This window comes from Acytostelium subglobosum, assembly GCF_000787575.1.
Source record: "Acytostelium subglobosum LB1 DNA, scaffold: scaffold1, whole genome shotgun sequence".
In the NCBI taxonomy this organism is placed as follows: domain Eukaryota; phylum Evosea; class Eumycetozoa; order Acytosteliales; family Acytosteliaceae; genus Acytostelium; species Acytostelium subglobosum.
The window spans coordinates 650,627-677,221 of NW_012236531.1; the positions used below are offsets into that span (position 1 = coordinate 650,627).

The following is a 26,595-nucleotide window of genomic DNA, read 5'->3' on the forward strand; positions in this document are numbered from 1 at the left end:
ATTATTAATTATTAATTATTGTTTTTATTTAAATTATTAATGAATATCCAACAGAACGACTATTTATTGCCATCATCATCTTTCCATTTTTAAACTCAACATCAATCAATCCAAACATATCCACATCATTATCCAACAATCAAACAACAACAAATTGTACTCATAGTCAAACCCATTCACAAACCTTGTAGTCAACAACAAGCCCAGCAAGGAGTCAATCCACCAACACTAATCTCAAGGACGCGCCAGCCAGTCCATAACCTTCAGCTAGCCACACATACACATACACATACACATACCAACATACGCATAGACATACACACAAGTTGATCAACATATCATCCGTATGATGAATCCACATCAGTTGCGCGGCTATCCAGAATCCCATCCGTACGACTACAACGTCCACTCATCACCGTCCACGCCCAACATGTACTCGCCAGTCTTCCGGCCAATGTACCCGGCCTACCACTATCCAGGCCGCTTCACAGTGGAGCCAGCACCAGCGGCAGCCGCCGACGAGGAGCACGTGGACCGCATGGTCATGTACGAGCAGGCACAGCGCTACCTCGGCCGCATACAGTATCTCGAGGAGGAGATCAACCGCAAGAAGGAGACCATCGACGGTCTGCAGTTCCAGCTGTCCAAGTACGAGCAGGAACGCCAGGACAAGAAGAAGCAGAGCCGCTATTGGACGCCAGAGGAGCACCATCGCTTCTTGGAGGCGCTCAGCAAGTTTGGCCATCGCGATGTCAAGTCCATCGCGGCTTTTGTTGGCTCTCGTAACTCTACACAGGTGCGCACGCATGCCCAGAAGTACTTTCTGCGCATCGACCGCGAGCGTCAGCGCAAGTTGGAGAACAAGGACTCGGCATTTGACAGAGACGACAAGAATGACACTGACTGGCTCCTGGACTATGACGAGGATGGCGGCAGTCCCAACCTCTCGCCAACCATGATGGGTAGCAACCCATTTGGCAATAACATTAGCATTGGCGCCGGTGTTGGCGGTGGTGGTGGCGGCGTTGGCGCTGGAGGTGGCGGTGGAGGTATCAGCTCCCCAAACATCAAGAGAAAGCGCGAGCCCGTCTTCATTACCGCGGCACAAGCCAAGAATGCCCTCCTGTACAAAGAACAAGTGCTGGCTTCATTGCCACCAACATTTACCGCAGTTGACTATGATCACTTCTCAAGAGGATTGATATCCTTCATTGACCAAGAAGATGTATGTATCCCAATCACTCAACACTCCATAATGGCTGTTATGGTAACTAACAATCAATCACAATCAATCAACTCCCAGACACATACTTTATTTAAGCTGCTAAAGGAAAACTTTATTCAAAGCCACTCAATCGAGATGATTGAGATGGTCTACAAGGCCTTCCAAGGTGCCGTCAACAAGAAGAAGGACGGTCCATCACATCAGAGTCCACTATGTTCGCCAAGAGGCAACAACAATAGTGGTAACAACAACAACAACACAAACAACAGCAATAACTCATCCACTTCCACCTCAACATCCACATCAAATTCCAATTCCAATACTTCTTCTTCAACAACACAACAACAACAACAACAACAGCAACAACAATCCAATTTCCACGCCCAGGTGAATGGCGTGACATCCACCAACTCCAATTACAACACACCCGAACCAACCTCACCGACTCACCTCTCGCGATCACCAAGCTTTGGCAAGAAGACGCCGAGAGGCCCACCACCACTCAGTATTAAGCACGAGCTGCTGCCGCAGCAGTGCTCGTCGCCATCTTCGATGTACAGTCCCAACCTGCCGGCCTACATGACGGCTGGCTCGCCCCAGATGATGATGGGTTCGCCATTTGGCAACCTTTGGCCACCCAGACCGCCACCCTACGACTACCGCCGACTCGACCACAACGGTTCGATGGTGAATCCCTACTTTAGCATGCACCATCCATCGCCATTGATGATCAGTGAGAATGCGCCTCAGCAGGTGCCGCCAGCGCCGATCAACTCGGATGACCCATCGCCACAGATGCATCCGGGCGGCGGCTGGATGTACCCTGGCCAGGGTGGCCAACAGATGGAGGGCCATCCCTCTGCACAATGGAGCATGAGCCATCAGACGTCACCCTACCATCATCCAGGCATGCAATCGTCCAACATGGGAGGACATCCAAACAATCATCCATCAAACCATCCATCAAACATTGGAACCAGCGAGGATTAGTAGTAGGACATTCATATGAATGTCTTCTGTCCAATGCTGGTTGTCGTCATCGTCCTTTGTTACCTCACACTCAACAACAAACAAACACAAATCAACTTGATGTAATTTAATACATAAAGCATTTCACCTGCTTCTTCTGATGCCTTCTTTCGAATCCACACCTGTCTGCTTTTGTTTAGCATCTTTACTCTGTTTGTTTGGAACATTCGAATCCCGAGGTTGTTGTATTCCATCATTAACCAATTCCCGTTATTAATAATAGGCAAATCACCAGATAATTTGTATTTGGTTTGATTATCCATTTTACTTTTAATCTTGATCTTCCTCGCGCTTTCGCTTGTGACAGAAAGCCACAACAGCATTCTCCAATTGCCTCTAGAGTTGTTCAATTCTAGTGTAGGGATCATCCAAGCCATCCAATTCTTCTTGTAGTCCTCCTTTGTCAAGGGGCTGCTGAGGAATGTGTCCTCAAACTGTTTAGATCCACCTGGTCCATTTTCATCATCCATCTCTCCACTTATAAATGCTACATAGTCATAGTATGATTTAGGCATATCCTTTGCTCCTAGTTTGATACTTTGGAGAATTGTTACGTAATTCCTAGCCCATACATTGTACTCGTTATACTTTCGAATGAGAGATTTTCTACATTCATCAGTGCAACTTTCTGTCTACCAATTACATTTGTAACCACCTGGGCAACTAGGCGGCAGGGAGTTTCACCCTCAAATGGCCCCATTTCCTGCTCTTCACAAACTAAAAGGTTTCGACAACTGCAGGGTTCGAACCTGCGCCCCCGAAGGGATTTGATTTCAAGTCAAACGCCGTAACCACTTGGCTAAGCTGTCCGTTTTTTAGTGACATCATATTGTTACCATTATATTTCTAAAAAAATTTAGGCATTTTTTAATTAACTTTTAATCAATAGATTTAGAAATTGATATCAATTAATCATCACCATCAAATAAGTTTTCAATTGAGTTATTGATTGTTCCCAAAAAAACAAGACCACGAGAAGAAGCTGTATTCACTACGTGATCATTCAATTTTGTCCTGGGGGAAGCAAGTTATTAATATTAATGTTCAATGAACATTTAAACAACTTACAATCATCATTATTTAAACATATAATAAATATATATATATAAATAAACATATAGTTAGTATTTTTAAAGATATGTCATATTGTTGTGGTGGATACAAAGTTCAGGCTCAGGAGGAGCAACGCAATCGTATGTCACATTGAATTAATCAACTGATCAACCATACGGTACACATACATGAGCAATGTCAATGTTAACCTTATTGTCACTATTGATTCAAACTTAGCTCGTACAACTCGAACAGATGTCAATCCAATTGAGAATGGTGCAAAGATTGTGATTGTAGGCGATTATTTCACAGGCAAGACATGTATAGTAGAGCGATTGGTTATGAATAGATTCGCTCAGGATCATAATGCAACCATAGGGTAGGTATTTCTATGTCTAGTCGTCATTGGCATTGGCACCTGAGTGTACTTACACATACTCTCCCAATAGAGCAACGTTTATAAAGCATACGGTTATACTGGAAGATGGTACAAATGTTAAACTTCAATTATGGGATACAGCCGGACAAGAGAGATTTAGAAGTATGCTGCCAATGTATTATAGAGGAGCCTCGGCAGCAGTCCTAGTATACGATACAACCAATATGGTAAGGTTTATAACTTGTAAACACAAGTTGGAAGGAATGTTGTACTAACATTACATTGCAACAACATAGAATACATTTGATGTACTCAAGGTATGGGTCAAGGAGGTGCAGCGACATGCCCCTCCAGACTTGGTATTGGCATTCGTTGGAAACAAAGCAGATCTACCAAATAGAAGAGTTAGCATTGAGGATGCCAAGAGGTTGGCAGCAGAGATTGACAGTGACGCCATTGTAATGGAGACTTCAGCACTGACTGGCCAGAACATTCAAGAGCTATTTGCATCACTTTCAAAGGTTATAGTGGAGACAAATCAATTCCATTCACTATAGTCATGCATGATATAGTGTTCAGATGGATGAGATGGATGTAGTTGTACATAAATATGTAGAATATATATTTAAATATCGTTATTATTACAATCTTAGAGACATCAGAATGGATATCTATTTTATTTGTCGACTCACCGGGTTACATTCGGTTCCCTTTAACTTAAAGATTGTAGTGCAATCATTCAACGAATGACGATGAAAATAGTTGATGGATGGTGGCATCGAGAACTTAAGTTTTCGGATTACGAAAGTATCATGATCATTGTCATTGAATTGTTAGGAATGCCAGCTTTATATAAATAATTAATATTTAATAATTGTAAGATCAAGGAGAAGGTTATATAAATGATATAAGTAGATATCAATTATGTATATATATATATTTTTTTATATAAATAATATTATGTCCAATTGTAGTTGTTCAAATATTGTTGGAAAACATTCTAATAAAGATGGATCAAAGAATAATACAACTTGGAAGAATGATAGACTTAGAACTCTAAATAGTAAACAATCAAAGGAACCTAAACCATTCAAGATTGTATTAATTGGTGATAGTGTAACTGGAAAGACATGTATTGTTGAACGTGCCGTAAAGAATAGGTTCACAAAGAATACAAGTGTAACCTTAGGGTAAGTAATTAGTAAACCCTGGACTGAACAATGGCCCAATCACTCACTCAATCAATCATGTTAGTGCGGCATACAGTAGACATTCTGTTGTTATTGCCAGTGGTAACAAGGTAATGTTGGATTTATGGGATACAACAGGTCAAGAGAGGTTCAACAGTATGATGCCAATGTTTTATAGAGGTGCGTCAGCTGCCATCCTTGTATATGATGTGACTAATAGGGTAAGTGCATTATTGGTAACCAACATCATCATTATCCAAGTGCTAATCAACAACAACACTAAGATGTCATTGTTTAGACTACAGAGATGGGCAAAAGAGGTACAGGATACTACAAAGAAGGCATTGGTATTGGCCATCGTTGGAAATAAGATTGACCTACCTGATCGTGGTGTTTGCGAGGAAGAGGTTAATTGTGTTGCAGCCGAGATAGGTGCCAATGCAATCATAATGGAGACATCAGCATTGACAGGTCAGAACATCAATGAGTTGTTCATTGCAGTGGCCACACGCTTGAGCGAGACCCAAGGAGTAGTGAATGAATGAATGAATGATTGAATGAATATGAGTCCGGCCCTTGAGACTTGTCGTCTATGTTGTTATATAATATATTAGTTGGTTATTGATTGATTATTGATTCGCCATGCTATTCTGCTGTTCGGCAGCTATGCGATCGTCCAAGTCCTTCTCCATTGCATTCAGTACGTTCTTGTACATCTTTGGTTGGACGGCCGTCTTGATGAATGTCTGCTCGTCCTCATAGTCCATCTTTCGTGATCTGAATTCCTCGATCTCGTCACCGCGAGCCTTGTAGTATGTGTTGGCGCCCCAGTATCCCGTGGCAAAGGTCGTGCCGACCACGACAAACATCCTGAGGCCGCGAATCGGGTTGTTCTTGACGAAGCTGTTGGCAATGAGGAAGCCCATGACTCCCGTCACCGTGCCGGACAGCCACAATGCCGAGTCGGGGTTTGGAGTGTTCAAGTCGCCCAACATCATCTTGTTGTACTCTTTACGATGAACATTCTCCAGATGCTCTGGTGCCCTCCTTGCGACGATCAGAAGCTCTTGCTTTCTCATCTCCATCTCTTGATATTTTCTGTATTGCTCTCTCATTTGTTTCTTCTCCTCTGATTCCTCTACCTCTTGTACATTCTTCTTCTTCTTTGTTGTTGTCTTATGTTGTTGTTGTTGTTTATGTTGTTTGTTATCTGAAGTTGTAGTTGTTGATGAAGTAGAAGTTGTTGAATTATCTGTTAGGTCATCATCATTATGTGTGTCTTTGTTGTTGTCTTTGTTATCTTTGTTGCTGTTGCTGCCACCACCAAGTAGATTACTAAAGTATCCCATTGTATGTATATTATGTATATGTATAAGTATCAATAATTGATTGATTGAATGAATCGTGTCAATGACGTCCTTCAAAGACTTCATCGTTTTTTCATGATACCCCCCTCACATCAATTCAACTTCAAACTCATTCAATCAACTTCATTATCACTCAACTCGAAGATACTATATACAACACATACTAAAGAAGAAGAAGAAGAAGAAGGAAGAGGTAGCAACGAATGATGCTTGGAGTCATCTTTGTTGTACACACCAGTATTGGTGGTGATAAGTTGGTGTTTAGATACCCGGCAGTCACTCGTGCAAAGGTCAGCGATGAGACGATGATGGCATTCAGACAACAACATCCTATAATGACACCGAGTAAACCTGGTGGAGGTGGAGCTGTTCCAGGTGGTGTGACCAATGAGAGCGATAACAAGGCTGGACAGGACCAATCGATCAATCCAAACTCTGCCAATCTAAATGATCCCTATTATATATACAACCTGTCGTCAGAGATCTTGACGCCTATCCTCACACCCAAGACTACACTATGCGACAAGCCTTTCGAATTGATGATCGAGAACACCAAGTTCATTGGACATCCAATAATGTTGTCAAACGATGATAGTGATGACAATGAGGATGACGACGACGATGATCAGCATCATAATGGCGACCCACAGTGCAAGGGAAAGAGCATGGCCAGTGGAGCGAGGAATAGTTCAAAGGCTGGCGCCGGTGCTGGTGGAGGAGCAGGAGGAGGTGGAAGCAATGGACATCAACACAATCAAACAACACATCTCAACAACAAGTCAGACATGAACTCATCGAGCAGTAGTGTAAACAGCAGAAGCGTCAACAGCAGTAGCAGTAGTGTCAAGTCTTCAAAAGATGGACATGATGAGATCACCATGTTCAACTTTGTCTTTGTACTCTCGTCCAACATTGGCGAGGCAAACGATCGAAGAGACGACAGTCTCAAGAGGTCTGCTCTCAAGATAGCATCAGCCTTTAGGCATGAGCAACAAAGGTATGTCCAGTCGTCCAGCGGATCGACACCACTATCATACTCACTCCTCTCAATCAATCAATGAATGAAGGTGTAACTATATATCCAAGCAAGTACATGATATCTTTGCTATTAGGGATGGATGGCTGACAGAGCATACGTTGGACACGATCGATGACAAGCCAAACCATCAAGAGCTGACGAATAGGATACTAAAGTCAAGTAAACTGGGACCAGAGATCAAGTTGCTGTTCGACTCACTCAATGGCAACAACGCACCGTCCAGCATCCGAATCAATGGCTGGATCAATCTACATTTGAACATTAACAACGTGGACTACTACTCTGACTATCCAATGCGACCTTATCACGCCCTGTTGATCTACTCAGACTCGCTGCCAGTCCCGCCCGGCGACTCGTCGCCCGCGCTCCAGCGACTGCTCGAGGTGACCAAGCCGACCAAGAGTTTCCGCGACCTCCAGCTCGAGACCGACCTGCCTCTGTCACTACTATATCGCCTGTCCTCTCACCTGGTCTACTGGCGCAAGGCCAAGATCATCAACATGCTCACAAAGAACAACGTCTACATCCTAACGCCAATATCTGGCGAACAAAAGATCAACTACCTGGAGCTGGGCAACAAGTTCACGCAGGCATTCCCCGACTTTATGCTACAGGACATCTTGCTGCGGTTCTCCGTCGCGAGGCCACTAGCCGAGCACATCTCAAAGTTCCACCAGAGCTACCATGTCATGTTCCTCTCGGTGGTCTGCTGGCTTCTGGAAAAAGGACTGATCACACAGCTCCACACATACATTCACCTGATGATCACTGATCTCCAACAGCCATCGGCATCATCACCAAACACGCCACAGCTATACGAGATACAACACTTCCCAATGGCCCCATCGCCATTGTTGCCACACGAGGCCAACTTCATTGAACGAATTGACGACCAAACCAAGTCGTACCAACTGCTAAAGAGGTATGATTGATTGATTGATTGATTGGAAGAGTTTCCAGAGTGACCTTACTAACTCATTCACAATGCCTCAGACTCGTTCCATACTTTAGAGGACAACATCATCTGGAAGAGATCATGTGGCGAGAGAACATATCCAGAGACGACTTGAATAAGATACTAAAGAAGTACAAGAACTTCTTGATACAGGTGACTCATGAAGGTGAGGACCAGAATAAAGTGCAGAGCCAATAGACCATTGATGGCTGGCTGCGGCAACATGTATAGATATAGAAGATGTAAGAAGATGTTTAGATAAGTATGTTTGAGTGGGTAGGTAACAAGAACACCTGACTGAGGGGAAATGGAAACGACCCTGGTCTATTGGGTCGGCTGGCTTGGGGTGGCGGTGGGCGAGTCTCCCTCCATTGGGGTGGACGAGGAAGATGATGCCTGTCCCTCACCCTTGAGCTCCTTGTACTTGTTGCCAATCATATCAACGATTTGTGTTGGAACGAGGAGGATAGCTGGAATAGTTGTGAGTATGTTCTGGACGGCATTCTCAATCATGTAGATTGTGTGTCTCAACACGCTATAGTCAGACCTCTTCCACTCCTCAATCTTGACGAATCCATTGTCCACCTGCTCTCTCAAGATAGCAGAGGCCTTCTGAATGATGTTGGAACAGTCCTCTTTGAATTTCTGTACAATGATGATGTCAGTTGATTGATTGATTGATTGATCGATGATTTAAACATACATGGATTCTCTCATCCTTGTCGGCAATCTGGAGTACGGCCTCCTTGGAAGCTTTGATCATTTCGGTCAGCTCCATGATCTTGTTCAAGGCGTCTGATGGGTTGGCACGACGAACCCAGAGCGCGAATGAACCGATGGTGGCGGCAGTCGAGTCAAGGTAGACGTAGAGTTGTTCGATGGTCTTCTTGGATACCTCCTCCTTGACGTCGGACATTGTCATGTTCCTGATCTTGTTGGAGGTGGACTCTAGCAGATCAATGATGACGTTGATTGGCTTAACTTGGGCCATGCTCGAGATACCATTGTAGGTGTTCTTTGGAATTTGCTTGACGGACTCATAATTCACTCTGCTCCTGATCATGTGGAGCACTGGGAACCTCTTCTCTAGGTGGTAGAGCTGAGAGTCATCTTCTGGCTTCTGGTCCTTCTGGTCGGTTGGTGGTGGCAATATCGTATCGACGATGCTCTCGGCAACGGTCTCAGACTTGTCAACTAGGTCGGCCAAAGGCGATCCTTGAAGTTGTTTATGACCATACTCCAGGACATTGTCCAGTGTGACGTCAACAGTGTTGATGGTTTCGGTCACCTTGGTGATGGCATAGTCTCTGGCTGGGTGTGTCACTTCGTTCACATACTCTGTTGCCTTCTTGACAGTTGTCTCTAGTTTGTCCAACTTGTCAACGCTGAACCTATCAGCATAGTTGAGCACTGGCTCACATGTGCTATAGATGGGTTTGGCCACTATACCAATGGTTGTCTCTGATAGCTCCATGGGCATCTAAGTAGACAATTGGTTAACATGAGTGTTGGTAGTTAGGGATTCATCAATACATACTCTGAGCAGTGTGTAGCTCTTGGCATAGTTGTAGAGGTTCAACGAGCTGTTGACTGCACTGTTGACTAAAGAGTAGTCATATAGACGCGATAGAGTCTGGTATTTGTCAATGAGTGCAGTGACATTTGAGTTTGGATCATTTTGTTGTTGTTGTGGTTGTTGTTGGCTGCTGGCAGCATTAGTGCTGCTGCCGCTGCTGCTACTGCCGCTGGTACCACCAGTAGATCTTTGTCTAGTGGCAGTGGATGATGACATGGTTTAGTTAATAACTCTCTCTCCTTGTTATAACTTATAAATAGACAATCAATAATGAACAACAACAACAGATCATTAATGAATGAATGATTCGAGAGAATGATGCCATCTGGCTCAGGGTACAGTGAAGCTAAGTGGCTGGCCTGACCCAACAAAGGTATTGTTATTGACCGAGCCCCTATTATGGTCATGAGTCACACCAAGTCTAATAAGAGTGTGCTTTGTTTGTTTGTTTGTTTGTTAGTTGTAAGAGCAAGCCAGCCATCAAGTGATTGACCAATGTAAATAACAGAGTACGAATGGCGACAGCCCTACCCCATTCTATCCTATCTTCCACCACCTCTCTAAGATACATTAAAGACTGTGAGATTGCTGTTGTTCACGGTCACCCACCCCACGCCAACACTTTCATTGGGGGCACATCTAAGACCAACAACAGAGTCGTAGTAGCCCAACAAAGTGAAGTTGTAAATGAAGAGACACACACAAACATAAACACATTTGTAGTTGGGCAACCAACAACAATAAGTAAGTCAGGTCTGTCTGTCTGTTCACCTTCAGAGTAAGTACTTAGCCCAATGAATGAAGGGCAAGGGCATTTTGATTGGTGTGTGGTGCACTCTTCATAACATGTTGCAAATGAAAGAGATATTAGATTGTCTAGTTGTTGGAGAAATGAGTAACTGAGTTACATTCACTCATTCATTCATTTATTGGTAGTCGTGGAATAACCTGAGGACAGAAAAGAATTCGTTGTTTGGTTGTTTGGAGGTGCGGTGACAAGAGAGTGAACAAGGTTTGGTGCGCGCAAGGGTCAGGCAGTGATATAGATATATATACATTCGAATGGTGGAAGCTTAGCTTGACTACTGGAGAATAGAATAGAATAGACAAATACTACTAACTTCAGAAATCCAGTATCCTGTTGCTTTGTTGATATTGTTGGTTGTTGGCATACCATGGTTTCAAGTCAATGCCAGCTAAAGATGTTTGAGGTTTGAATGAATCAATGTTAGGAACCATTGATTGATTGAATGAATGGAATATACATACGCTTCAGTGCCTCTGGATGAGCAAACTTCTTGATCCAAGGATGATTGATCACATCGGTCAAAGTAATTCTCTCGGCTGGATTCTTCTGGAGCAACTGTGATTCATTGAATGAGTTAGCATTGATATCCAATCAGTGATGAACAAGGCATGTACTCTGGTACTTACACCAAGGATAAGGTTCCTGGACTCTAATGAGAAGTGCTCGGGGAAATGAACACGGTTCTCCTTGATATTGTCAAAGATCTCTCTTTCATCCTCTCCCTTGAATGGTGAGCTGGTATGTGATGGTCAGAAGGGATCATTCCATCAATCAATCAATCATTATATATATATAACACTTACAATCCAGCGAGTAACTCATAGATTAATATACCAAGACTCCAGACATCGACGTATTGGTTGTAGTCCTCCTTGTTGATGACTTCGGGTGGAAGGTACTCTGGAGTGCCACAGAAGGTGTTGCGCTTTCTGTCTGGCGCGTGGACTGACCAGCCAAAGTCGGCGATCTTGATGTCTCCATTCTCGCCAATCAACAGGTTCTCTGGCTTGATGTCGCGATGGATCACGTGCTTGGAGTGGCAGTAGCGCAGGGCGTCGGCGATCTGCAGCGTGTAGGTGGCGGCCTGGCACTCGGGGAAGCGGCCCACCATCTGCAGGGTCTTGAAGCACTCGCCACCCTTGGCAAACTCGATGATGAGGTAGACGCGTTGCTCGTCGTAAAAGTAGCCGTAGAGGCGCAGGATGTTGGGATGGCGCAGGTGCGACTGGATCTCGATCTCTCTGCGCAGTTGGTGCTCAATCTTGGCCATCTGCAACTGTGACTTGAACAACACCTTGAGTGCCACAATGAACTTGCTGGACTTCTCCCTTGCCAGGTACACATTACCAAAGCGGCCCTTGCCCAGTGGCTTTCCAATATCAAAGTCAGAGATGACCCATCTTCTCTTCCTGTTTGTTTGATTGATTGATCGAATGAATGAGTGAGTGAGTGGAGTCAGTGTGATGGTAGCGTTGATACGTACTCTTGCTGGGATGCGGGTGGCTGAGGGGCGGAAAAGGATGCTGGGGCCGCCGATGGCTTTGTGACTGGGGCACTGGCAGCTGGTGCTTGAACTGGTGGTGCGGCCGATGGAGCAGTAGCAACAGCAGCTGATGAGGTAACAGGCTTTGTGGTGACGGTCGGCGCTTGATGATGTTGTGGTAGGTTGCCACTTGGTGCCATGATCTTTGACTTTGGCACTACTGTTGCTGTGGAGGTGTATGAAGGCATGACCTTGGATGACGCGCCTCCGTCCTTGTGGCCAGGAGCCGTTGATGTCACCTTTGTAATCGCATTGGATACGGCGGATGGTACATATGTCTTGCCTAGGCCAGAGACAGAGTGAGTCGAGTAGTAGTTCTCCTTGTTCTTTAGCATCGATGATGATGATGAAGAGGATGATGCTGTTCCAGCTGTCGACACAACAGCTGGTTTGTTGTTGGTCAACATATCTGTATGATGAAATATATATATATATATATAATATGTCTAAATTGTATCTGTCTTGTTATTGTTGTGTGACCTTGATTGAGTGAGATTGAAGTGTGTGGGTCTCTCCTGATTCAAAACGACCGTTAGAAAATAACCGCGTAAATTTGAATTTGAATTTGAATACACTCAAGAGACTTAAGTGATTGATTAGATGAATAAAAAATGGAATAAAATTATTATTATTTATTTAGATTCAAAGTAAAGATGTTATTTATTAATTGAAAGATTAACTGACTGATTGATTTAACAATCATCACCACATTTGGCATGGATATCATCACAGTTGGTCAATTTACCTGCTAAAGGACAAACGATTCTGTTGCTTTGGGCAGCGTAACACTTGTCATATCCATCCTCTTTGAGGAATCTAAGTGTGTTTCTTCTATGATCAATATCGGACATATCACATCCTGCACGACACTGGTAGACACATTTAGTTTTATCTGAATTAAGCAAACTACAAACAGATTCACATGACTCTACAGTATTGATGACCAAGGCAGCCAATACCATGAAAGAAATAATAGTCTTATAATTCATTATTTAATTATATAATATATATAGTATATATTGGAAAGAGTAGATTAGAGATGGTATGATAGTTATTTAAATAAATAATAATCTTATGGAAATATTCAAAGTATTTATAACATAATATTTGTCAAAGATATTAAGTGAGAATATGTCTTAATCGATTGGGGTAGATCGTGCTGAATTGTAGTATTCCCACCCATGATGACATTCGATTCAAACAACAGGGTTAACACTCTAATGGTGTGATTGACTGAGATGAGATTGGTAGGGTGAGTCAGCGATGTAGATGATGTGGTCCAACTTCATGAAAAAGGATTGATACAAATCTCTCCAGATGATATTTATTCCATCGTGATAATAGTTTTCTGAACTATGTATACGTGGTCTGAATGAATAATTGGGATGACTAACTGACTGAATCAGGTCATTCAATCAAGTTGATATTTATTCTTTGGTATGATATAGAACTAAGGAATAAGAGTTCATTTAGGAATTGGAGTGATAATATAATTCCAAAGAGTTGTTGAAGTCGAATTAATAAAAGGAATGATAAACATACAATGATATGTCCTCTTGGAGTGTATAATGAATATATCCATCCATTATATGTTATAAAAGGTATTGGATTTGAACTGGTGGGTATTGACTCCATGTCCAAACCATTGATATCATATGAATATAAATTATCACTGCTGATTTGATAATATCTAAATAATAAATATAAGAATATTGAGTAGTAGAGTACCAGGAAAAGTACATTGGATGTTCCAATCCAAACATTGACATTCATGATCAGTGTTGATATCACTTTGATATTCAGGTAAACAATTGAGATGATCAATAATAGATTAAATGGAATAGATTGGCCATTCTTTTTGAGTATTGATCTCTTTGAGATTGGTTTGGAAAGTGACCCATGCCAACCTAAGAATAGTACCAAAAAGAAGATGATATAGTATATCAAAAACATATATTCGTGACTTCCAACTGCATCGACTTAAAGTGCATAGATCTTGTTTGACAAAAATGGGAACTCAGTGCCAAGATTCCAAATCAATTGAATGAATAATGATAATAGGATATAGCGTAGAAGATTTCCATATGAGACTACCATTTTGAATCTTCCTCCACCTTGATGTTGTCTAATCTTGAAACATTGTAGTATAAGGAAATCAATGATGAACACCATGTAAAGCATTGGGTATGATGTCTCCATTGTAAAGATATATCTATCTCTGTTGAACTTATGCTCCATATATGTTACCAAGGGTGGGTATTCAATCAAGAAGTCCATTATTATCTTGTTGGCATATATCATCTTTTTGATCAAATATACCAATCCAAGGCATATAACAATGTTGACTATCCACTGGATCCACAGTTGCATCCTGTCGATCCATAGTTGTACTTGAGGTGCTAGTGTTGTTAGAGTTGATGTTTGAGTTGATGTTTCAGTTGGGGATGGAGTTGTTCTGGGATGTTTGTTGATTATATATTGTAGTCTGGAGAGTAGATATAGACATGCTATGCGTGGATATATTTGATATAAGAAGGGATTGGCGATATATTGATTGAATACGATATAATAAATGTTGACTTCAGGATGGCGATTGCCTAAAAGTTGTTCTGAATCGAATGGTGGATTAAAGAATATAAATGTTGAACAAAGTATGAATGAATACCAATTTGTTATTGATGATGATGATGATGTTGATGATGCTGATGATGCTGATGATGTTGATGTTGTTGATGTTGTGAAGGATATATATTCAATTAATGATTTGTATATCATGGTCATTATGATGATGACCATTAATAGAGATATTGAAATAAATAGTTTAACATATTGATCAATATTATTGTAGTATAATATTACTTGGATTGATGAAAAGAATGATAGTGCTGTATAGTTAATTAGATTGATAAATAAACCAACAAATATAATTGATAATGATTCATAAAAGTATGAGATCACACCAGTGATCAATATATTTAACCTTGAAATTAATCTCATAATTGATAGATATATTATTAGTTGATAGTTAATTGAGTTATTTTTATTCAATGGGTTCATTCATCTGACAAAACAGTAAAGGGTCTGAATTGAGGGATGTTTGATGAACCTGGTCAAAATGAAAATAAAACAAATAAATTCCCTAAACTTGAAGTTAGCCATTTTGAGAGTCTGAAAGAATGAAGATGATCTAGAATGTAGTTGAGAACCTGGTTATCAATCCTCAGGGCAATAAGGTAAACACCCATAGGAGAGAGCCAAATGTTGTTGTTCTTGTGATAGGCTGGCGAAGTAATAGTCATCGATGTTCTCTGAACTTGGGAGGAGGTAAGCTGGCATCTCTGTTGAGAATTGATCGAAATCTTCAAAGGAGACTGAAGCTGAACAGAATACTGGTGGCTCAAAGATCTTGGGAAGTATATTAACGAGGTACACAAGGATGGAGATTCACCTTGGACAGACTTAACACATCAATAATTTTATATTATCTGTTAGAGAATTCATGATATTAGAATAATAATAAATTATTTTATTATCCAAAGTTAATATTTATTCTTTGGAATGCTACTGAACACTGGTATAACATTTCATTTGTGAATAATAGTGGAATGAGTTGAATCCAGAGTTGAATAAGATTGTCAAATGGTAGCTCAGCAAATAAAAGGATGGTTATAATACCAATGATATTATAAAATAATAATGTCCACCTTGGAAAGTATAAAGAATACATCCAACCTCTGAATATTATCAAAGGTATTGGTCTTGACCTTGCAGACTTGTCTGTTACGATTTGATCCAACTCTTGATTGTTGTCATCCCATTGATCACATCTGAATCGATAGCATCTGATCATTTTGTAAAATATGAATGAGTAGCATATGATCAAGGGCATCACAAATCGATCGCAATCAGTGATGTTCATGATAAGCTTTGTTGATACACCGATGATTGATTGAACAATGGAGAGGAAGAATGCTACACTTAGAAGTCGATTCTTTGAATTCCTTTTGATGATCATTCTCATTGTGATCGATTGAGATGATGACTGTGAGTATGATTGTGACCACATGTAGATTGGTACCAATAGTAAGTTGATTATGAATGTTCCAGTCGAGTAGTCATGACTATTGATTGGATCTGAATTGGACTCCTCATAGGCCAGTGAGCGCAGGTAGATACAAAGTTGAAGGTAAATGAACATTAGGAGATTGAGTTGAATATAGCCAATTGTGATGGACATTGTTGATCGTAATCCTCCTTGATGTCTTATCTTGATGAGTTTAAGTATAGGGAGTTGAAAGATAAACACCATAATAGGTATAAAGTATGATTCCTCCAATGATTGGTGACTGAATCTTGGTCTGTTCATATCAATGAGGTCAAGGTATGTCACCAATGGAGGGTAATCAATCAAGAATTCCATCGATATCCTCAACGCATTAATTGTTGATATTATCAAATCAACCAAATTAAGCCATATCAAAAAGTTAAATATCCAACCGATCCATCTTTGAAGTCGAGTTTGAGATTGAGTTTGAGTTTGAGTTTGTGTTTGTGTTGGTGTTGGTGTTGGTGTTGGTGTTGGTTCTTGAGTTTGATATTGACCATCTGATGTTTGAGTTTGAGTTTGATCATCTGATGTTTGATCCTCTGGAGTTTGAGTTTGAGATTGATCATCTGATGTTTGAGTTTGAGATTGATCATCTGATGTATGATCCTCTGGTGTTTGAGTTTGAATTTGAGTTTGAGTTGGGTTTGAAGTTGTTTTGGGTTGTTTGTTGATCATATAGAGTAGTCTGGTGAGGATATATAGAGTGATTATACGCGGATAGATTTGATATAAGAAGGGATTGGAAATGTAATGATTGAATACGATGAAATAGTTTTTGATCTCTGGATGACGTCTTTGAAATAGTTGTTTGGAATTGAATGGTGGATTGAGATAAACAAACAATGAACATAACATAAATGCATTGATAAGACCTTTATCAGATGATCGATTCCACTTTGATACAAACGGTGTTGTTGAGAAGAATTTATATCCAACAAATGATTTGATTAAATAATATATAATGATAATGATCAGTGATATGGATATGATTAGAAAGTATAAAACATTCTGATTCAATTGATCACTAATGTTGTATAATGCTTGTACTGATGTATAGAATGATGGAGTAGTTGTAGTGTTGATTAGATTTGTAGTTATATTAAATAATATCATTGATAATGATCCGTACAAGTATAGAATCAAACCAAGTATAAATATATTTAGAATGTGTCGAACTTCCATGATTGATTTGATTGATTGAATGATGGACTATGTTATCTGATTATATATATATATGATGGATACAATGTTTGTTTTACAAATGGATGATTCGTCTGCCTTTGGAAGATCTTACGATCACTCTTTTAGTGAGGGAAAACGAGTCTATCAAAAGAGTGATGAAGTTCGAACCAGAATGTGATACCCCCTTCACAATTTTAAGTCTAACCCAAAGTAATCATTCGTCATCAATCGCATTCAACAAAGATACTTAACATTCATATACATATAATAAGATGGTAAGTAGTGAAGATCAAGAGAACAGCATGTCGTTCTATCGTCTTGATCACTCACTCATTTACACTCAATCTCAATCAATCACTCAGAGTTCAATCAGATCATTCAAGCCACTCTTTGACCGTGTCCTCATTCAGAGGATCAACAAGACCGAGTTGAAGACTATGGGCGGTATTTACTTGCCAGACAAGGTGTCTAATAAGATGAACGAGGGTGTTGTCGTCGAGATTGGCACTGGCAGAAGAACTGCTGCTGGTGGCGTCGTCCCATCTTTCCTCAAGAAGGGTGATCGCGTTCTCCTCAACGAGACAGTTGGCGAGAAGATCAATGTCAACGGTGTCGATTGTGAGATCCTCAACGAGAATGAGATCCTTGGTTTGATGGAGAGCAACTAAGCCATTGAGCTAGCGAGCGAACGTCATTCATTCATTCAACATTACAAGATTCAAACAGCAACAACATGTTGCTGGCACGCGACATACACATAATAACAATAGACAGCGAGTTGGCGATGCGATACTGGGTCGAACACAAACACATTCATGAGCCATGTCAAACAAGGCCATACTCCTCATCCTCCTCGATCGAACGAACAAACCTATCTGGCCCGACAGATAGCCAACTCCAAGCCCAACACACATCCCAACAGACTGACTGTCCCATCCCCGTCAATAAAGCATATACTATGTACGTTGACAACATATCCCATGCATGATGATTGAGTCATTGATTGAACGAACGATAGTCCTTGAGTGTGAGTTTATTGAGAACATAAAGGAATGGTTCCTAGAGGGATGACATCAGGACAAGGCTTAGGCCTCGAGATGCATCTTCTTCAGGGCTTCCAGCTCTGGGGTGTTCTCTGGTGTCAGGTTGGACATGAACTCGACCTGAGTGGACATGGCACTCTTGATCTTCTCCTCCTCGGAACGCTTGTCCTGATCGACGATGCCGTACTCATCTCCGAGCACCTTCATCTTGTCCTTGTACCAGCGCAGCACCTTGAAGAAGTCGCTGTGCATCTCGAGCATGCGCTTGCGCTTGGCGAGCGACGAGGGGTCCTCAGTCATGTTGGTGATGACGTACTGAAGGTCGGCCTCGAGTTCGGCCACGATGTGCTGCTGGCGTGGGTTCTCGGCGTCGAACTTCTTAACGGTCTCGATCTGGGCCTCGATCATGGACTTCTCGATGCCGTGGTACTGACGCAGACGGCCGTCCAGTGAGGCGCAGAAGAAGTCCTGTGACTCTTGCAGATTGTAGGTGATCTCGTCGAGACCCTCCTTGAAGTATATGTATTGCTCGCGTGTCAGCTTCTCTGGGGCGGTGACGGTGATGCCCAGGTCCATCTTGAGGTGGTTGACGCAGTAGTCGTCGAGGCCCTCCTCGAGCCACTTGGTGACGTCGACGATGCCGTTGCTCCAGACGTGCAGACGACGGAACTCGTCGGCCTTGACGGCGAACTTCTTCTTGTGCGACTGCAGCTTCTCGATCTCCTCGGTGAGCTCCTCCTCGTACTCTCTGCGCTTGGGATGCAGGGGGAATGTCTTGAGCGACTCGAGTTGGGCCAGCACCATTGCCTCGTCGTCGGTGACCTTCTTCAACTCTGACTCAAAGTGCTCGGCCTGTTGCAACTTGGTTGCACTGCCACCCTCGTAGAACTTGACCATAATCTTCATAACTCTCTTCAACTTCTTATACTCCTGTACTGTTGGAGTATCATTGATGTAATCAATGTCATCTGGTACTGTTCCGTGCATCTTATAAAATATATGTATGTGTATGTTTATCTGTATGTATGTTATAAAGAAGTATTGAATAACAATAATAAATTACAAAAGTGTTTAGATATCCTGTTTCCCAACATCATCATTATCTCATGAGGTTGATCCTAATACTCGAGCCCAACCCACACATGCACATTTGAACTTTTCGTTCGTCTTTCATGGACCTCGTTCGTTTATTTTCAAATTATTACAAAGACTAAACAATTGATTGAGTGGGCTAAAGAGTTAGACACACATTATACATATATTTAAAAGAGATATAGAGAGAGAGTGATGTCATCAAACTTGCGGCTCACCTATACAGGTGGATTGCTACTCAAGGATCTTTGTAGGATTAGGTTAATGAGCCTTGTTGGATCAAGATCACCATCATATAGTCAAACATATTTGACACAATCATCATCATCGACATCAACAACATACTCAAGTGCTCTATATAGATATATTACAACAACATCAACATCAGGGACATCATCATCGACAAAGACGAAGCGTAGTAATCCAAGAAAGATTTCATTCAAACCTGATGATCAAGACACAACTTCATCATCATCAACATCATCAACATCAACGACATCAACAACAACAACAGACACCAATGTATCAAAGAACGCGAGAATCACATTCAACAGGGATCAAACAACTGATCAATCCTTCACAGTGACCGACAAGAAGGACAATACATCACCACGAACAAACAACAACAATAACATCAATAACAACAATAACAACAATAATAGTATAACAGAATCAGTTAGCAACCCAAATAAGATTATATTCACACAACAGAAGGAACAGCAACAGAAACAGATACCTCTGGCAGTGATGCCAGAGAGTGTGTTTAATGACGACGACTTCACACCTGAGGAGAAGGAGTATGCTAGGATGCTGCCGGCTTCATCGTCGCCACTGTCCGATCCCACAATGAGTGCTGCCTACGACTCGATGTTTGCACACAAGCGATTCCCCATCACTGGCAAGGGCAAGCAGCACCTCTACGAGATGAGCACAGACCGCATCACACCCGACGTCTACTTTTCCAACAAGCAGCTGACCCTACAGAACGTGCTCAAGTACATGAGCAGGATGGGACTACTTGGACACGCCGACATTGTCATGGATTGTTTGAAATACCTTGATGTACGTAGAAGAGGATTGATTGATTGATCGTGAGTGTCCCCCTAACATCAAATCACATCACAATGTAGGAGAAGAACTTGGAGATTGATCCTGCTATATACTCATTGGTACTGAGGGCACTTGGAATCGCTGGTGATGTTGATGGTGCATTGGCAGTGTTTGAGCGATTGCTTACCGAGAAGGTCAAGCCAACAGTGCACATGTTTGATGGTGTTCTTAACGCTCACCTGAACGCCGCCAAGGTTGACGACGCATTCAAGATCCTTCAATCTATGGAGGACAAATACAATCTGGTTCCAGATCATGTATGTTTACACATCACGACATCACTTTTGATTGATTGACTGACCAAGAGTACATCATACAAACAACAGGTTAACTACACTACAATGATCAAAGGATTGGCAAAGAATGGTCAGATTGACACAGCGATTGAGTTGTTCTCGGATGCAAAGGTGAAGGGAATGGATCCAGACAGTATCACTTTGACCGCAATGATTGATGTCTGTGCCAAGGATGACCGAGTGGAGAAGGCATTCAACTACTTTGATGAGTTTAAATATCTGAACCTGCCACCAACCGAGGTGACCTTCAACTCATTGATCAATGCATGTGCCAAGAGATCCGATAACTGTAACTATTCAATCAATCAATCAATCCATCCACTCAATCCAAACTAACACGTACCATGTCCAATCAATAATAGACTACTACTTAAAGGCATTTGAAATGTTCCAACAAATGTCCATGTTCAACTACCAACCGGATATCATTACATACACATCATTGATGAGAGCTGCCTCGGTAAGAGGTGAGATTAGCGTCGTGGAGAAGTTATACGCAGATATATTGGAGCGAAAGGATCTGTTCCCCAAGAAGCCAGACGATCGTGTCTTCTCTCTGATGATTGGAACATACGCAAAGAACCAGATCGATGCCGCCAAGACCAAGTACAAGGCCAATATGAAGCCCAACTTGGAGCGAGTCGATCAGATCCTGGCCGACATGGAGCGTCTGGAGGTGCCCATGACCAAGTACCCACTTGATCAATACCTAAAGGCGTATGCCTACTCCAACAAGGTCAACACATGCGAGAAGTTCTTTGAGGAGAAGTACAAGCAGTATGGCGTTGTTCCAGACGTTGTCTCCTACAGCATCATGATCAGTCTCTATTGCAACACCCGACGCTTTGAAAAGGCCCAGAAGCTATTCCAACAGATGAGGGAGCAAGGTATTCAGCCAGACTACAAGTTATATAAGTATGTACAACTCACTGGATCATATCACTCAATCAATCACTAACTCTATCATTTCCACTACCAGGATTATGATGTATGGAACAACAAAGGTTGGCTACGCCAACACATGTTTGAAGTTGGCAAAGGAGATGGTGGAGCGAGGGTTCCCACCCGAGTCCAAAGACATGGAGAACATATACAAGCGCTACAGAGAATATCCAGAGATTATCAATCAACTGAAGGAAATGACTGTGTCATCAGAGGCTAAACCGAGTTACCGATCAAAGTATCTCGTTTATTGATCGATCAATAAAACTCATATGTTTGATTGAGTATAATTCAATGGTGATCAATGGAGTCCGAATGAATGATTATGTCAATGGGTTCCAAGACGATGGTATCGGAGTGCCTGGGACCAGTCCATCAATGACGAACCTCTTGTTTTTTTTTTTCTTTGGATTTTTTGATCAAAAATGGATGAAAATGAATGATCGTCGCTTTGCTTGGGTTGAAAGCGACTGTTTGTTTCATCATCACTACACTCATTGTCAAACAATCAATCATACTACATATATACACATATACAACAGAATGTTCGCAAGATCAATTGCTAGACTCGCTGTCAACCCATTGAGGACTTATGGAGGCCTCAGAATGTACAGCTCCAAGACCTACTTCACCAAGACCCACGAGTGGATCAATGTTAGTGGCACCACTGGAACTGTTGGCATCACAGATAGCGCTCAGAACCAGCTGGGTGACATCGTCTTCTTGGAGTTGCCAGCCGTTGGAACCGTCGTCAGTGCTGCTTCATCTTTCGGAGTCATCGAGAGTACCAAAGCCGCTTCAGATATATACAGCCCAGTCTCTGGTGAGGTCATCGAGGTCAACGACCAGGCCTCTGCTGAGCCAAGTCTCATCAACAAGAGTGCAGAGAAGGATGGATGGATGATCAAGCTCAGAATCTCTGACAAGAGTGAGTTGGACAAGCTCTTCGACCAGGAGCCACAATAAACCATACAAACAGGTACCTTTATACAGACTACAATACAAACACACTCACACTGTCCGACTGCCTGGTGGTTTGGCAGGAGACGACAAAGTCTAAAAAGGAAGGGGCTTCCTGCCAGATGTAGATGACGACGATGATGATGATGATGTGGTTGAAGGGAACATCGCAGAGCCAATACGTTTGGGTCCTCCGATCTGGGCCTGTACGTATTGTTGATGGTGGTGATGTTGGTCCTCAGTCTCGGCCAATCTCTTCTTTAGGAGGTCCACCTGTTTCTCAAAGGTTTGCTACAAATCAATCAATAGCTAGTAAGTTAAACATGTAGTGCCATCATCAGACTTTGATGTTCATAACCAATCACTCACCTTTTGAGAAGACAACAACTTCTTACAAGAGTCCAACTGTGTTTGGTACTTTGATTGTTCAAGAACCAATCTCTCCAGGTCCTTGATCTTGGTCTCATGGAGGGCACTCTCCTCAGTCTTGACTTTCAACTGCATGGAGATGTCTTGTTTGAGTTCCTTGATCTCATTCATCTTCCTCTCAATGGTCTCCTTGTATTGATTCTCTCTCTCAAGGACTATGATCAAATAGATGGTCAGTCATTATTCAATTTGATATAATGGAGTTGGTGAAGTCCTTACACTTCTTGTTGAATGAAGACAGTTCTTCATTCTGTGACTTCAAGTCCAACAACTGGTGTTGGAAGTCAGTGGTATGGAAGTTGGCATCATTGGTTAATGATTCTATAATGGATTGTAGTTTCTGGATCGATTGATCATTGGACTTGTGTTGGTTGGATAACTTGGACTCTATATCTTTCAAACGTTGTTCATAGTATGTCTTGGACTCTTCAATTTTCTATTTCAATCAAGTTAGTACACATGTAAATGAATCAAACAATAAGTAAATTACTCACCTCAGCCAAGTTCTTCTTCTCATTCTCTAGTTCAACTTGTCTCCTCTCCATATCACCAATAGTGATTGGATAGTTCTGGAACAGTACTATTGTCTTTTTGAACTCCCCAACAAGATTCAACAATTTCTGGTTCTCTTTATCACTCAGTTTATTAGTATTAATATAAATAATGGATTGTTAATTACCTACCCTCTTCTGAAGATGTCAATCTCTTCTTTAAGAATTCATTCTCCAACTCCCTTGACAACAATCTTTGGTCGATAGGAATATTCTGGAATTGTCCCAGAGTTGGAAGTAGGTGTTGTTGTTGATATTGGAACATGATATTGATAAGAACAAATAAATAAATATACAAATAAAAATAGAACAAATAATAAATGAGATAATGAAAGAAAGAATGAATTAAAGAATGAATCTAGGCTCTCTTAATGTTCTTGGAATGATTAATAAATGATGTTGTTATTGTGTTGTGTGTGATTAAACAGTACCATTTCCTTTTGTGGACTTACAGATCCCCAAGAGTAGTTGTTGTTGTTGTTGTGGTCGAAGTTAATGAATGAGAGTATGTTTGAGTTGTAATATCAACTTCATCAAAATCATCATCATCATCATAGTTATCAAAGTCATCATAGTCATCTTCTACATCACTGTAGCAACTTAGACTGTCATCGCTGAATGTCTCATCTTTCTCTTCATCGAACGATTTAGAACTGCTTTCTATATTATCATTGAATGAATGAACACCAGTGTAGGCCGGTAGTTCGTGACGTCGCCACTTTCCAACTGATAGTGAACCAGGCTGAACCATTAATAAATTGGGCCATGTACAGAAGTTGTAATGATCGTCATGACGAGTATGATTGTCGTCCACTTTGATGTCGTACGCCTTTTTATCATACTTTTGTCCATAAGGCCAACGTACATTCCTCATCACATGTCTTGTCAGTTGCATCAATGTCACGACATCCTCCTTGGCTGAGAGTAGTGACCATATTCCATTAGCCCTAACTCCATGATTGAGAGTTGCCATCTCTTGGAGTATCACCTTGGTTGGAAGGTAGCCAATACCAAAGCCACGTCGTCTGTATCTAATTAATTTCCTCTGGTAGTGCCAGTCCAGGGTTAGTGTTGCTCCATACTGTGTTGCCAAGTTGCTGCGATGGTTCATCGCCATCACACCACGTTGTGTAGTCCACACTCTCTTTCCGTCAAAGGTAAAGCAAGCACAGTCAACATCGACATTAAGCAGCACATCCTGGAGTGTAGGTTGGTGCTGCAGCATGAACTGGATATGACGATATGGATAGTGTCTTGAGAATGTAGCAGAGGTCTGGTCGATTGTCAAGCTGTAGTCATCATTATTGAAAACACCAAGTGTACGCATGATATTGGCGACCTTTGACTGTCCCGCTTTCGGGTCTGAAAGGCCATAGATACAGACATCAATGTCTGCCACCTCGAAGCCCTTGGTTGCCCCGATTAGAGATGAAGTAAGTGCTCCACCAAAGATTACAATGTTCTCCCAATCCTCCGATGTGAGACTGGAGAACTGGCTGGACGTGTACTCGGTGAAGTTCTTGAGGAATGTGTCATAGTCAACGATTGATGTATCACCAGGTGCCTTGCTAATGTGGGATGATGGAGGAAACAGGACATTGTCGGGAGGCAATGGTGTTGACTTGAATAGATGAATGTTGTCATAGACATCAATGAGTAGATTGTCGAGCACTGCAGGATTAAGTAGATGGCGAGGTACTTGATCACACTTGATGAATAGACTGTATAGATGTCGATTGAACATTGCTTCAACCATTGGTTGGAAGGGTAGTAGCTCGACGATATTGACACCTTCAAACTCTGGCATACTTGGTACAGTTGCCAACAGGTACTCTGATAGCTGATGGCCAACGGGTCTTCTATCTTTCAAACAGGACGAGCAGAACTCTGGCAATAGGTCCATTGGCAATCCTCGAAACTTCTGATTGAAATCATCCCTATCACTGAGGATTGGTAAGTAATGGATTGATATTTATTGAATGAATGGTATACATACATGATGAATAACTCCTTGAGGACTGAGAAACAGATCTGTTTCAATGAAGGTATGCGTGGACGTATTGGCAACATTGTGGAGTAGTGGTCATAATATGATCCTGAAGGTGGAATCTCATTTCCAGGGATATATTCCTGATTGGTCAGTTCTTGGTAGTGAACCTTGAATGTGAACAATGTATCTTCTACTGATCTATGATTGCTTATCCTCTTATGGTACTCTGGCTCGCCCACTACAATCATTCATGAATTTTTTGATTGGAATAAATAAGTAATATGTTTAATTATATTTGTGTGTAATATTACTTACTTATATGATACTCCTTGATGACAAGATAGTTAGATATTCCTGAGTCACTGTAGCCCCTGTCCTTCATAATTGCCAGGTACATGACTTCAACATTGCCATCATTATCATAGCGTGCCAATTGCGCCATCTCTGGATACTGGCCATAACTCCAATCAACATTGTTGTGGAAAGGTCTTGGATAATGATAAGGCGCGGAATAGTTTTCTCTCTTGGAGTTTATTGATTTATACTAAGTATTTCCAATCAAACAAAGTTAGTGATGGATGATGTTTTGTAGTTCATACACTTACTTACCTTATACATATATGAGTTAAAGGTGTTTAGCATGTCTTTTGAGACTTTGCAGTAGCTGATCAATTGATTGATTGACCAATGAGTCACTCCTCCATATGACCATATGTTCGATATCCATT

At 41.6% G+C, this 26,595-nt stretch overlaps 13 protein-coding genes across 13 annotated transcripts; 7 read left to right on the forward strand and 6 right to left on the reverse strand.

Moving 5' to 3' along the window:
- Positions 1-349: 349 nt before the first annotated feature.
- On the forward strand, positions 350-2,215 carry SAMD00019534_002720 (hypothetical protein; the record flags this gene model as incomplete). The annotated part of the gene is made up of 2 exons (XM_012903705.1): positions 350-1,225; positions 1,304-2,215. The coding sequence occupies 2 exons, from the start codon at positions 350-352 to the stop codon at positions 2,213-2,215; spliced, it is 1,788 nt and encodes a 595-aa protein (XP_012759159.1).
- A 1,433-nt stretch (positions 2,216-3,648) lies between these two features.
- On the forward strand, positions 3,649-4,240 carry SAMD00019534_002730 (hypothetical protein; the record flags this gene model as incomplete). The annotated part of the gene is made up of 3 exons (XM_012903706.1): positions 3,649-3,686; positions 3,757-3,913; positions 3,983-4,240. Coding segments are annotated over 3 exons (453 nt in total), but the record flags the coding sequence as incomplete, so codon positions are not given.
- Positions 4,241-4,742: 502 nt separating this feature from the next.
- Positions 4,743-5,415, forward strand: SAMD00019534_002740 (hypothetical protein; the record flags this gene model as incomplete). Its single annotated transcript, XM_012903707.1, has 3 exons — positions 4,743-4,876; positions 4,956-5,097; positions 5,161-5,415. Coding segments are annotated over 3 exons (531 nt in total), but the record flags the coding sequence as incomplete, so codon positions are not given.
- Positions 5,416-5,505: 90 nt separating this feature from the next.
- SAMD00019534_002750 (hypothetical protein) lies at positions 5,506-6,225 on the reverse strand (the record flags this gene model as incomplete). The annotated part of the gene is made up of 1 exon (XM_012903708.1): positions 5,506-6,225. One exon carries the CDS (start codon positions 6,223-6,225, stop codon positions 5,506-5,508), a length of 720 nt encoding a protein of 239 aa, XP_012759162.1.
- Positions 6,226-6,440: 215 nt separating this feature from the next.
- SAMD00019534_002760 (hypothetical protein) lies at positions 6,441-8,426 on the forward strand (the record flags this gene model as incomplete). The annotated part of the gene is made up of 3 exons (XM_012903709.1): positions 6,441-7,240; positions 7,311-8,049; positions 8,274-8,426. Coding segments are annotated over 3 exons (1,692 nt in total), but the record flags the coding sequence as incomplete, so codon positions are not given.
- Positions 8,427-8,561: 135 nt separating this feature from the next.
- SAMD00019534_002770 (hypothetical protein) lies at positions 8,562-10,029 on the reverse strand (the record flags this gene model as incomplete). Its single annotated transcript, XM_012903710.1, has 3 exons — positions 8,562-8,882; positions 8,941-9,717; positions 9,775-10,029. 3 exons carry the CDS (start codon positions 10,027-10,029, stop codon positions 8,562-8,564), a joined length of 1,353 nt encoding a protein of 450 aa, XP_012759164.1.
- Positions 10,030-10,935: 906 nt separating this feature from the next.
- On the reverse strand, positions 10,936-12,571 carry SAMD00019534_002780 (hypothetical protein; the record flags this gene model as incomplete). The annotated part of the gene is made up of 5 exons (XM_012903711.1): positions 10,936-11,009; positions 11,083-11,176; positions 11,248-11,356; positions 11,425-12,030; positions 12,105-12,571. The coding sequence occupies 5 exons, from the start codon at positions 12,569-12,571 to the stop codon at positions 10,936-10,938; spliced, it is 1,350 nt and encodes a 449-aa protein (XP_012759165.1).
- A 3,976-nt stretch (positions 12,572-16,547) lies between these two features.
- SAMD00019534_002790 (hypothetical protein) lies at positions 16,548-16,943 on the forward strand (the record flags this gene model as incomplete). The annotated part of the gene is made up of 2 exons (XM_012903712.1): positions 16,548-16,563; positions 16,678-16,943. 2 exons carry the CDS (start codon positions 16,548-16,550, stop codon positions 16,941-16,943), a joined length of 282 nt encoding a protein of 93 aa, XP_012759166.1.
- Positions 16,944-17,726: 783 nt separating this feature from the next.
- SAMD00019534_002800 (hypothetical protein) lies at positions 17,727-18,119 on the forward strand (the record flags this gene model as incomplete). The annotated part of the gene is made up of 2 exons (XM_012903713.1): positions 17,727-17,729; positions 17,817-18,119. Coding segments are annotated over 2 exons (306 nt in total), but the record flags the coding sequence as incomplete, so codon positions are not given.
- Positions 18,120-18,545: 426 nt separating this feature from the next.
- On the reverse strand, positions 18,546-19,496 carry SAMD00019534_002810 (hypothetical protein; the record flags this gene model as incomplete). Its single annotated transcript, XM_012903714.1, has 1 exon — positions 18,546-19,496. A coding segment is annotated over one exon (951 nt), but the record flags the coding sequence as incomplete, so codon positions are not given.
- Positions 19,497-19,784: 288 nt separating this feature from the next.
- On the forward strand, positions 19,785-22,903 carry SAMD00019534_002820 (hypothetical protein; the record flags this gene model as incomplete). Its single annotated transcript, XM_012903715.1, has 7 exons — positions 19,785-19,839; positions 19,978-20,651; positions 20,720-20,956; positions 21,026-21,284; positions 21,358-21,910; positions 21,975-22,175; positions 22,480-22,903. 7 exons carry the CDS (start codon positions 19,785-19,787, stop codon positions 22,901-22,903), a joined length of 2,403 nt encoding a protein of 800 aa, XP_012759169.1.
- A 90-nt stretch (positions 22,904-22,993) lies between these two features.
- Positions 22,994-23,871, reverse strand: SAMD00019534_002830 (hypothetical protein; the record flags this gene model as incomplete). Its single annotated transcript, XM_012903716.1, has 4 exons — positions 22,994-23,188; positions 23,267-23,481; positions 23,546-23,647; positions 23,817-23,871. 4 exons carry the CDS (start codon positions 23,869-23,871, stop codon positions 22,994-22,996), a joined length of 567 nt encoding a protein of 188 aa, XP_012759170.1.
- Positions 23,872-24,325: 454 nt separating this feature from the next.
- On the reverse strand, positions 24,326-26,309 carry SAMD00019534_002840 (hypothetical protein; the record flags this gene model as incomplete). Its single annotated transcript, XM_012903717.1, has 4 exons — positions 24,326-24,619; positions 24,743-25,820; positions 25,874-26,105; positions 26,183-26,309. 4 exons carry the CDS (start codon positions 26,307-26,309, stop codon positions 24,326-24,328), a joined length of 1,731 nt encoding a protein of 576 aa, XP_012759171.1.
- Positions 26,310-26,595: the final 286 nt, after the last annotated feature.